Here is a 12022-nt window from a genome sequence, read left to right as displayed (position 1 = left end):
ATTTTTTATGAAAAGAACGGACCGTGACACTAGGTTTTATTGCTATTTCTTTTACTAGCTATAAGTACCTTTAATTCTGGTTATTTGAAAATAAGATCTGGACTCTATAGCAAATTTGCAGGTGCCATTTATTTGACAGCAGACAAGAAATCAAAACATAGTGAAGAACTAACTACAGGTTATCCCTTTCCATGGAGGAGCGACCTGAGCACGGAAGCCCTCCCCACCCTGCCCTGTCCCGCCCCTCACCGCCCCGCCCCTCACGCCCTGCCCCGCCCCCAGGCCATCGCTATTGCTTGTTCCCATTCCTCCCTGCTGCTGAAGTTTGCATTCCTCAGTCTTAGTTTCTTCTCAGCATAGCCACACTTGGTATATGAGCATTTGAAATATCAACCACACACATTTCAAATCCATGAGCTGTCTACACACCAATAGCTCCTAAAGTTGCCATCACTGTACTTATTCAGCTCTTCTGTCAGATACCCTGTGCACATCCTTACCTGGACCAGATGCCCCAAACCCTCCTCTTTGCTCTTTATCTCAGTTACTTTTCTGTCTTTGTGATAAGACAGCCTGACCAGGCAACTTATAAAAGAAAGCATTTAGTAACTTGGGCCCTCGGTTTCAGAGGCCATGATAGCGGAGAAAAGGCAGCAGAACAGCTGAGAACTTAGTCTTGATCCACAAATAGGAGGCAGAATGAACACAGGGAATAGCCTAGTCTTCTGAGAGCCCAAAGCTTGCCCCCGGTGACTCTCTACGCCAGTCACATTTCCTCAGCCTGCCTACACCAGCTGGAAACCTATGGGTGTCACTCACTGGAGTTACTGTACTGCTCTTCATTTGGAAGGCACTGTCTCTGTCATTCTGTTGTCTCAGGGCAGACACTCAGCTTTCTCCCCACCAGTGGCCAATTCGGTGGCAGCCTCCTCCACCCTGTCTTCAGAGCAGCTGCGACACCCAGGCATCCTCCATTGCCGTCACCAGTGTCACCTTCTGCTTGTATGACTTACATCACCACCTACAGCATCCCGTGAGCCACAGACCATCCCAGCCTGCTGTGCTGAACCCTCCCAGGACGGGATAACTTTGAAGGCTGCTGCTGAGGACCCTGCCCCCTACACACACACACACACACACACACACACACACACACACACACACACACACACCCTGCCATCTGTACCTCTCTGACAACATTTCTGACTGCTCCACAGACATCCTGCCACAGACAATAGCTTCTTGCTGTTGCACCAACAGCTGTCTACCTCGAGCGGCCTCCTGCACAAGCCCATGTCTGCCCCAGAGTCTTCTCAATGAGATCCATTGTTTCTTATCTCTCAGGGCAGACACCTGTGAAAGAAATGTTACCTTAAGGATTCAGCTTTGCCATAAATTCATTGCTAAGTGTTTTTTCTGGACATTTTATAAAGCCTCATATTTGAACTCTCCTGAAAGTGGTTATAGAAAAGTAGACGTACTTAAGGTGGCATAAAATGGCGCACGTCAGCAGCAGTGTCTCTTTAGGGTTGCAGGTGTATGCCTGGAGAACCTTGACCACATTGTGGAATGCACAGGCAGTTGGTTTTTCTCCCGCAGCTCCCATCCTCAAATAGAACGTGTCAGGGAGGCAATCCAGCCAGATTGAGGCAACCCAGTAAGGGCCTTTGGCAAACTGAAGAGTGCGTGCTCCCTGGAGGGAGCTCTGCCATCCCGCAGCGGCATTACTGCTACCATTCTGGAGTTTGGGCCGGGAGCTTCCGAGTCTTCTGGTATTTTATGAAAAACTAGAAATACACATTTTTCTATTTCAGAATTCTAGCAGTTAATGTAACAACCACAGAAGCAAACACTGGTCAGTTTATTTAGCAGTATAGGTTACTCCTTTTAAATGTGTAAAATAGGTATAAGATTACCTAATTGTATTACTCAGGGAAGAGAGAATTTATATAATATATGGTGATATATAACATATTATATATGTTCCTATGGTGAATATGTAATATATATCACATATATGTGTATATGGGGTTTTGTTAGAATGACTTACAGGCTGTGGTACCGCTAATCCAACAGTGGCTGTCTATGGATGGATAATCTAAGAATCCAGTAGTTGTTCTGTCCATGAGGCGGGGTGTCTCATCTGGACTTCAAACAGAATCCAGAAGAAGTAGGCTCTAACTGCCAGGGAAGGAATGGACTTCCTGGGAAACTGGGGGAGCTGCCCTCGTCCAGGTCCTTTGTATAGACTGCAGCAGACGGTGTGGCCCAGCTTAAAGCTGTGTCTCCCCACTTCACATGACTTGATGAAGGAAAATCCCTCCCGGGTGTACTCAGTCACTTGGGCTTCCGTTAATTCCAGATATAGTCAAGTTGCCAACCACGATCAGCCACTGTGGTCTGCTTCTTTCTAATACTTGTTTTCTTTGTAGGTCTCTGAACGCCTGAAGGTGGTGGATGTGATTGGCACCAAAGTTTACAATGATGGAGAGCAGATCATTGCTCAGGTGCGATACCGTGTTAGTCAGTTTAGGGTTACAGTCTAGAGCGTCTTAGAGGTCCTGTTAAACCTGTTTAATAGTTAGTATGCAATGCTGGATTAAATGAATATTATTTCTCCCAAACAATTTACTAAAAATGCGTTTACAGCCTGTAAGTAATTTGGATGTTTTTGTTTGTACAATTTACCCCTAATGAATATGCATTAAACAATTATCTGACTTTCTGAGTAGTTTTACAATTTGTAACATGAAATTCACATGTACAGGAGGAAGAAGAGGTCTTATATAAAGGGGGAAAGTGGTGGCTCTCCCATGAAGTTACTAAGAACCCAGATCCATTGGGAGATGAAAAGGAATTCTGCATGATCAGTTCTTGAGACCTCCTGAGGCCACTTCCAGATAATTCACTGAGAAGAGCTCACAGTGCACTAACTCCAAGTGAAGTCTCTAACCTCAGGCTTTTCCAACATCCCAGTGCCCAAGTCAGCCAGAGGGCGCCTAGAAAGCAGGTTCACAGACTGTGAAACATGCACACCACTTGAGGGGATTTCTAACATTCTCTGTGTTTTTTTATCACAAGTCTACTGTATTATTCTGTTTGTATTATCATCTCTTCCTTTACATGTGAAATAAGATTCAAGGGCTGTTTGAAGAAAAGACCACTGTTTAGAAGGCAAATAAGTATCTGTCTGTCCCTACCTACACCGCTCATGTACACACACAGTGTAATCAAATTAGAGTGTTAAGTGGGAAATAGCAAAGTCTGGCATACTTTTCAGATGCTTATATTGGTTTGGAAGTTTATTGTTGGCTGAACCAAGCATCTTATCATACATGCTAAGCATTTACGCCACCACTGAACTATAGCTCTGGGCTCTCACGTGCTTCTTTGTAAGTTCATGTTCTGACAGACAGATTACAAAAAGTATTGGGAGTTTGCATAGACTCTCAGTTTCTCTGAGTCCATCTTGTATCAAAACTAGAAAAGTGACATCGGCACAGCCCACAGGCTGGACTTGGGTTTCACTGGAGTTCTACAAATGTTTGTAGCACATTCCCCCAACAGCTGGCACGCCTACCAGGAGCCATAGAACTCAAGATTTTAGTGTGACGGTCTCATAAAAACTTGACATGAGCGCGAAAGAAGGGGCCTCGCGGAGCAGCTTAGAGTAGACTGCGTTGTGTGCATATGCGGGGCTTTGAGTCATCCCCTAGCAATAAGCACGTAATTAGCTATATTTGCATTAAAGATACCCTAGCTTCATTCCCTAGCAAATAAATAGCTGAGTTTTGTTAAGGATACCATTGCATACTGTTTTGAGCATTATTTTAGAAATCTAGGCCTAACATTTATTTTTGTGATGTGATCTGTGGTTTTGTTTGCGGTCCTAGAGATAAAAGTAAAAGTCCGGCACTTGAGTGTGTTTGTTGTGATACCGTCTCATGTTGTCTTCCATTCAACCCAAGAGGTTTTCAAATGTTGGTGTTTCTCTGGATTTACCAGAAGGACGTTCACCGGTGAATGAAATCTTCCACAGCATGTTTGGGGAGGAGCGTTAGAAGTGCTGTGTTTCTGGTTAGACATGGCACCTGACTTCTCAGTTCCAGCAGTCTTGAGAGCCCGGAAGGGCACTGGCTGTGGAAATCCCAGCGCCAGCAGCAGCCATTGCTTCTGAATGCTCCGGGTCTTCCGGCAAATTGCTGTGCTAATGCGGTTACTTTAGGTGGACACAGGGTGCCTGCTGCTGCTTTCCAAGGAGCACAGAGTGACTGACTGACGTAGCCTGTTGACGGAAGGTGCTGCTGGGTCACACAGCCACGCTGCCCTTTCTGTGTTCACGGCTCAACACAACATTAGGGGAATATTCCTAGTCCTGGGTAGTTTCAGGAACAGAGTGTGTATTTCAAATGTTTTTACAAATAAAAATGCTACTACACAATTATCAGTCGTAACCTCTGAGTGTAGAAGATGAAACAGTCTCTTCAATGTGACTTTACTTACAAACTGGAATCTGTAAGCTGGCTTCGAGGGCACAATTTCAGTGTTGCTATGGAATTTTCACCTTCACTATGATTTTTTGTTTTCTTTTAATAGGGAGATTTGGCAGACTCTTTTTTCATTGTAGAATCTGGAGAAGTGAAAATTACTATGAAAAGAAAGGTAAACATTTATCGGTCCTAAAATTCCTCATATTACCAAGGAAAAGGATGGATTTTTAAATGTAACTCATCTCACTCACCTTCTCAGGGTAAATCAGAAGTGGAAGAGAATGGTGCTGTGGAAATCGCTCGGTGTTTTCGGGGACAGTACTTTGGAGAGCTTGCCCTGGTCACCAACAAACCAAGAGCAGCGTCTGCACATGCCATTGGGACTGTGAAATGTTTAGGTAGGGTCACAATGCATGGTTATGTCTGCACTCCAGGCACTCAGATCATATGGGACATTTTATTGGGATCACAAGTGCTGAAGCCCTCACAAAATATGACCAAGGTTTGGACTTACTTTAATTATTGTAACAAGAACTCCCAGTTAAAAGTTTTACATTTAATTTGTCAAGAAAGTGCCATATGTTGTGTTCCCCAAAAGAGAAGGCTAAAGTGGTGTTGTTAAGTTTTTATTCAGCTCTGCTGGGAGGTTGGAATGCAGTGGAAAGTGCAGTCATACCCACTTCCCGGGCTGGGCTCAGGTCTGCAGGAGCTGTGGGGCATAACCAATTTCTGTTACCCAGCTTGTTATGGCTTTGTTCTACCTGGGGAGCATGACAGAAATGCCACTTTCAGTTGGCATCTACAGAGATTTTGTGTCTGAGAAATCACTGACTTAGGAAATGAAAAACATCATTCAGAATATAGCAACATAAATGACTTTTAAAGATCGATTCAACAATAATTATTCTCTCCACATTCCTCACAGTACAAAACCATAGGTTAGTGTCCGTGATTTTTAAGATATACAAGGTTCCTCAGGAGAGTCCTTACAAACTCTCTTTGTAAAAGGTTTTCACAAGTGCAGTGCTAGTAAACTGTTACTTTGATGAAAGAGGAGGCACGTCAGACAGATCCTCCTCAAAGGAAGTTGGGGAAATACAGGAAGTATACAAACATATAGGAGAAGCCAAGACACACCCATGTCATCACTGTCTCCCCATGGTTTACACCACTGTAATTCCTTTTGTTTGATTTGCATGAGTTTTCTGCTTTTAAAGAATTTTCCACTATAGGAATGTTATTAATACATCAAATCTTGACATTCTGTTAGGTAAATGTGTACATGGTAAATTATCTAATCACTCACTGGTTTTATGAGCTTTGGGTCCCATCTGTATGTGTATCTAGGAGTGCAGAGGTGACTCTTAGCAATGGAGTCTTCTTGAACTAGGGCATTACGTGGAGAAGGTTTAAGGCCTCCGCTAGTGGCATGTGCTTTGCACATTGACCGTCATCACCCGCTCTTCTCCCTGTTGGTTGCAGGCTTCTCTCCAAACAGCCCCCTCCACTTTCATGTTTATCTAGATTTTCCCCCTTCACCTGCAGAAAAATGTACAGCGTCTGCTTCACTTAACATGTTTCCAAGTTTTGTTCATTTTTCTGCAAATGTTTACAATCTATTTTTCTTTGTGGCTGAGTAGCGCTGCATTGTGTGTGTGCACTTTATTTTTCCATTTTTTGATGGATACTTAGGCTGAGTCCATAGCTTGGCTGTTGGGAATAGTGCTGCAGTATACACAGGCAGGTGATTATCTCTCTTAGGCGCTGCCTTTGAATCTCCCAGACATTGCTTGGGAGGGTAGAGGCTGGATAAAATGGTAGGTCTAGTCTCTAATGGGGAACACATGTACTGATTTCCTAGCAGCTACACTAATCTATAGTCCCACCAACGGTGGACAAGGCTTCCATTCTTCAAGAGGCCTTGCTGACTTTTGCTGTTTCTTGGTGATTGCTGCTGTGACTGGGGTGAGATGGAAGTCTCAATGTAGTAGTGACCTGAGTTTATCAGATGGCTATTTTTTATGTATTTATTGGCTACTTGTTTTGAGATTTACATCATTTGCTTATTTAATGACTCAATACATACAATTTTTTTACTATTGTGCCTACTATACCACGTAAGAATGTCCCATAAAGCCTTATAAACTCTACCTTTTTATATACCTATGCAAATCTGAGAGATAGAATTCGGTATGTTAGGCAGTATATTATAAACTCAAGTTCTAAAATTCATGAGAGTCAGATGTGGTGTCTACTGTGTGTAATGCCAGCACCTGAAGTGGGAGGATCATAAATTCAAGGCCAGTTTGATCAAGGTCAGTGTGAACTATTTACACAGGCTGTCTCAAAACCAAAATCACAAAAGAAAATGCTTGAGGCAGACAAGCACAGTGATGCGTATATTGATGCAGAAAAAAGCATTGTGTTAGTCACGACTTTGAATTGTGTAGACAGTGGTATAAATGTGTAAAAATCTTCTCAGCATGATATCGTACACTGTGAAAACAGGGGAAGAAACACTCCTTACCACTTTGGGGTAATCGCATTTATTTTTGAAAGCTCCGAGGCTGTGCCAGGTTAGATGCTCATTTCCTCAGCATGGATCAGGCACCTCCCACCAGCTTCATCACAGGTCCATCATCTGTCAGAGCATCCCAGACGATCAGCAGAGAAGCTCCCATTGCCTTTTTGAAGTGGAACATTTTTACCTTTTTTTTCCTCATATTTTTATAATATCTACCTAAAATTCTCTTGCATTGGTAATTTATGAAAACAGCACTATCATAGTAGAAAGAAATGGCGTAGGAATGTCTGAATTTTTCATTTGTGTTTTCCTTTTCTCTTAGCCATGGATGTGCAAGCATTTGAAAGGCTTTTGGGACCTTGCATGGAGATTATGAAAAGGAACATCGCCACCTATGAAGAACAGTTAGTTGCACTGTTTGGAACAAACATGGATATTGTCGAGCCCACTGCATGAAGCAAAAGAATGGAGCAGAAAGGAGCGTTAAGCGAAACGGTTCTGCAGTAGTGGTTAGTCCACTGAGAATGTGTTTGTGTAGATGCCAAGCACTGTCTGTGACTTCAGGGTGTCCTTTTTTAAACAAAAAAACATTTACAATGTGTCAGTAAACAGTAGTGATTTAATAGTCAATAGGCTTTAACATCACTTTCTAATGGGTAGTTCATTTAAAAAATCAACATTCATAAAAATGACTTTCTATTCCATAAAATTATTTGACTGAGAGTTTTATTCAAGTATATTGAAAGCATACATGTTTAAGAAGACAATTAAAAGATGTACTCATAGGCCAATCTATGTTTGGTTTATTCAAATATCAAATTAGTGACTATCCCATTTAAGAGAGAGGTTGGTAGTGACTCATGCGATCTAGCATGGCATCACAATCTTTTTATAATTCACCATACAGTAAAATGTCAGTCATTTCATTTTCTAGTTTTTCTGGCTTGATAAGTTGTGTGTTAGCCTTGGCCTATTGGTGAAATGGCATGAAACATCATATGCAATTTTAAAATTTTTTATATTTTTGCAATAAAGTACATTTTGACTTCTTTGACAAATGTCAGTGGGTAGCCTACATAATTGAGTGGCTTTTGAGACTTGGCAACTTAGTCATTATGATAATTGGGCAAAGAGTCTTTTAAGATGAAAGATCATAAATGAGTTTTTCTTTCTTTTTTCCTCCTCAAGACAAGGTTTCTCCATGCAGCCCTGGCTGTCCTGGAACTCACCTTGTAGACTAGGCTGTCTCTGCCTCTTGAGTGACGGGGATTAAAGGCATGTGCCCCCACCACCAAGCCCATAATTACATTTCACATCATCACATACATAGTTTGACTGCTTCCTTTTATTTTGCAACCCTTGTATTCTTTATAAATTGCATTTTGACATCTAATGTGACAAAGATGTCTTAAAAGCTGTTTAAACTTAATCTGACTTTTTTTTTTGTCCGCTAAAAGTTCTGAATCTTCTATTTAGAAAAAGGAAAACTTTCCTAGGAGAAATCGTTTGGGATTCCTACCCACATGCCCACAGGGTACCGCTTTGGTCACCATGGTGCGGATACTGCAGCCCTGTACACGCCTGTGCCCATGGTTTCTTTCCTTTCTCCTTCCCTTCCCTTCCTCTCCTTTACTTTTGTGTCTTCATGTCATCATCACCAACACAAGCTCATCGATCAGCAGCCAGTCAACCCTCAGAAACACTACTACAGTGGTGGAAATGAGTCTGTACGTAAGCAAAGCCATACATAATGATTAATGGAATTTCTGTCTATACTAATGATAATTAGGCTTTGTCCTTACTTTTAAAGTCAATTCAGAGCTAAAAGTACACAAAGTACAAAATTTTATTAGGTCTTTTTTAATCACTTGCTTATTTTTATGCCAGGTATAATGAATTGTTATATACAACCAAAGTAATATACTTTTACATGACTTTCAGAGCCCCATGACCAAATGTAGGGACACTAATTCTCACCAGTTATTCACCTTTAAATGGAAAATTTCATTTTGGGAAACATGTTCTAAGAAACAGTGGTGTCTCTATATGTGAATGGTTGTTGTGACCTCATAAGGGGATGTTTATAGTCCTGCTTGCACACGAAAACATGGCTGGGGTGCTAATTGGATAATGTATAGGCAAGTTAAAGTATTTAAACTATAGCTTTAGTTGTGTCTTAAAATACTATTTTTGAAAACTCTGTACGAGAAAGAGCTCTCTCTACATGAAACAAGGAAAAATTCCAAAAACAGAAAAAGAAAAAAGCCTCCCAAGTCCCTGGTTCCTCATTCTGTGTCCTTGGTTCACTTTTCCAAGTTCTCTTGCTGCATTGAGGAAGCTGATTGCTAAGGGTCATGGAACAGCAAATGCCTGCTGAATAAAGAACTCCACCCAAGGCTAAAAACGCCAGTTATTTTCAGTATTGTTGGTTATATTTAAAATTGCTTATAATAAAGCACACTTTTATAATAAATATTTTAAGCATTGTTTCTTTATTATGGATTGTCTAGTGTAACAAAAATCATGAGATATGGTCCATGGAAGTTAAAAGCCCATAGTATATGAAAGTATGGTTTTGCATGAATGTAGGTCTCTGTAAGATTTTTAACTACTGGTTAAATTTTTAACTATTGTGGTATGTTGCACATTATTTTGGCTATTTAGAATAACCAAATAAATGACTAACAGGAATATATGTGTAAAACTTTCTAATTAAAACAGCTCAAGTTTGACTTGTGAATGTCATTATTCAATCACTAACGAGAAATCTTAGTATTTGGGAATTCTTTGATGAAATTTCCATTCAAAGACCACACCTCTTAAGTCACCTGTGGCTAGGATACAGAAGTCTGTCCTGGAAAACAAGACTCTTCACTTAGTTTTAAATAAGGTTAGAACAGTATTGTGTTTTTTGCTTCTCAGTATGAATTAGGGCTTAGCACCTATAATACATACTACCTGCAGTAGAAGTTGGATAAATATATATGGGTTATTTTACATGGCTTAACGTAGTAATTTACCTGATCCAGAGTAATTTCACAGGCAGCAAAACTGGCTAAACAATGAAAAATATAGTTGTATTCACAAATATTAAAAAAAATATATTACCAGGCAGTGGTGGTGCGTGCCTTTAATCCCAGCGCTTGGAAGGCAGAGGCAGGCAGATCTCTGAATTCAAGGATAGCCTGGTCTATAGAGTAAGTTCCAGGACAGCCAGAGCTGCACAGAGAAACTCTGTAGTGGGTGGGGCTAAAATAAACAAATCTTATCATTTTAACTCAGGAGTTGAGAAAATGTAAACAAATGTACTACTTATTTTTGGAAGAACACAAGATTATCTCTGTCCAGTTTCCATATACCAAGGAGAATTCATCTTTACTAAGATGTCTCATGAAGAACCGAGATTTCTTCCTTTCTTGTCAAACTCTTGCCTGTAACTCAGTATCAGGTAAAAACCGAGTCTAATATCACATGGAGTAAATTCTGAGAGTAAAATCTTTTAATAACAAATGTGGTCTTTATCTTTTGCACATCATTAAGTTAGCAAACCTAAAAATCCCTAGAAGTCTTTACTAGGCGTCTGTCATCTGGGTATGGTGAGGTAGGATTTATCACTGATATTAAAATGAAGTGTCCGACTGGAGAGACAGTGAAGAGGTTAAAAGCACTGACTGCTCTTCCAGAGGTCCTGAGTTCAATTCCCAGCACCCACATGGTGGCTCTCAACCACCTGTGAAGAGATTTGGAGCCCTCTTCTGGTCTTCATGTATACATATCAGTGAATCTTTAAAAAACAAAATGAAGTGCCACCTACTTGAGCATGTGGTTTCCTCAGATTTTGATTTAACATAGCCTGAATCTTGCCATTTTCCTAAACATAACCATGACACTACAAAGTGGTAGATAGGTACATATGGCATGTACACACAGGTGTACATGTATTTACACACATTTTGTTAGCACCACTTATAATTGTTTCATAGTAGCATGTTAGTTCACTTTTTACTCTTAACTAAAAACAAGGGGAATGACCTCTGCCCCCTGTGTACCAGGAAAAGTTAAACAAGTTAACAGGATGAGCCTTGGTCATGCCCTCCATTAGTCCATCAGCCTTGCTTTAGTAGAGGAGCTGGGAGTGCAGCCAGTAGAAGAACCCATGGTGAATGGGACACAGGTGCCTCTCTAGAGCCCAGTCTTCCCTATGAGCCTCCCAAGTGTAGTTTGTGGGTTCATCCATTGACTTACGAAGGAGTAGAGGGGCTGGAGAGATGGCTCAGAGGTTAAGAGCACCAGATGCTCTTCCAAAGGTCCTGAGTTCAATTCCCAGCCACCATCTATAATGAGCTCTGGTGCCCTCTTCTGGTGTGCAGGCAGACATGCCTATATAATAAATAAAATGTTTAAAAAAATAAAGGACTAGAGGGAAAATATTTGAAAGTGCTCTATTAAATGGGGTAGGGATGAAAGTGTGGTGGGCTTAATGTGTGCTGGTGAGATGGCCTGAATTTAAACCCTAGGACCACAGCCATTAGCCAGGCGCAAGAGTACGTACGTGCACACACACACACACACACACACACACACGCACGCGCGCGCGCACACACACACACACACACACACACACACACACACGGAACACACTCTGGACACTTGAGAGCATTTGCATGTCCAGCTGGTAAGTTCTCGATCCTGCCTTGGCTGCAGCTATCCTCATACAACCTTCGGGTTATCTGTTTCTTAATTTTGGCTTCTACAGACTTGGTCCTGCTATGAAGTCTCAGGTGGCCTTGAACTTAAGATCCTCCTGCCTCAGCCTTGTGAGTGGCTGGGTTATGGGCTTTCTCTACCCTGCCTGGCCTTCCTTTTCTTTGTGAAGTGTTAGGGACCTAACCCAGGCAAACACTCTGCCACTTAGCTTCATTCCGAGCCTACAACATTTTACATTTAATGTGAAAAGGCTTTAAAAGAACATTTGAGAAATTCAGTCAAATATTGAAGTTACTTCTAA

The 12022-nt window shown here is 41.3% G+C and overlaps 1 protein-coding gene across 1 annotated transcript in view; it reads left to right on the top strand.

Moving 5' to 3' along the window:
• Prkar2b (protein kinase cAMP-dependent type II regulatory subunit beta) overlaps positions 1-9746 on the top strand; it is a 108886-nt gene extending 99140 nt beyond the window's left edge. Inside the window, exons 8-11 of the mRNA XM_005076238.4 lie at positions 2433-2507; positions 4597-4662; positions 4750-4888; positions 7337-9746. Coding sequence (XP_005076295.1) covers positions 2433-2507; positions 4597-4662; positions 4750-4888; positions 7337-7470 — 414 coding nt within the window. The 3' untranslated portion in view covers positions 7471-9746. The remainder of the gene's footprint in view (positions 1-2432; positions 2508-4596; positions 4663-4749; positions 4889-7336) is intronic.
• Positions 9747-12022: the final 2276 nt, after the last annotated feature.

Source organism: Mesocricetus auratus, unplaced genomic scaffold (assembly GCF_017639785.1).
Source record: "Mesocricetus auratus isolate SY011 unplaced genomic scaffold, BCM_Maur_2.0 Super-Scaffold_15014, whole genome shotgun sequence".
Lineage (NCBI taxonomy): Eukaryota > Metazoa > Chordata > Mammalia > Rodentia > Cricetidae > Mesocricetus > Mesocricetus auratus.
This window is presented reverse-complemented; position numbering and strand designations above follow the sequence as displayed.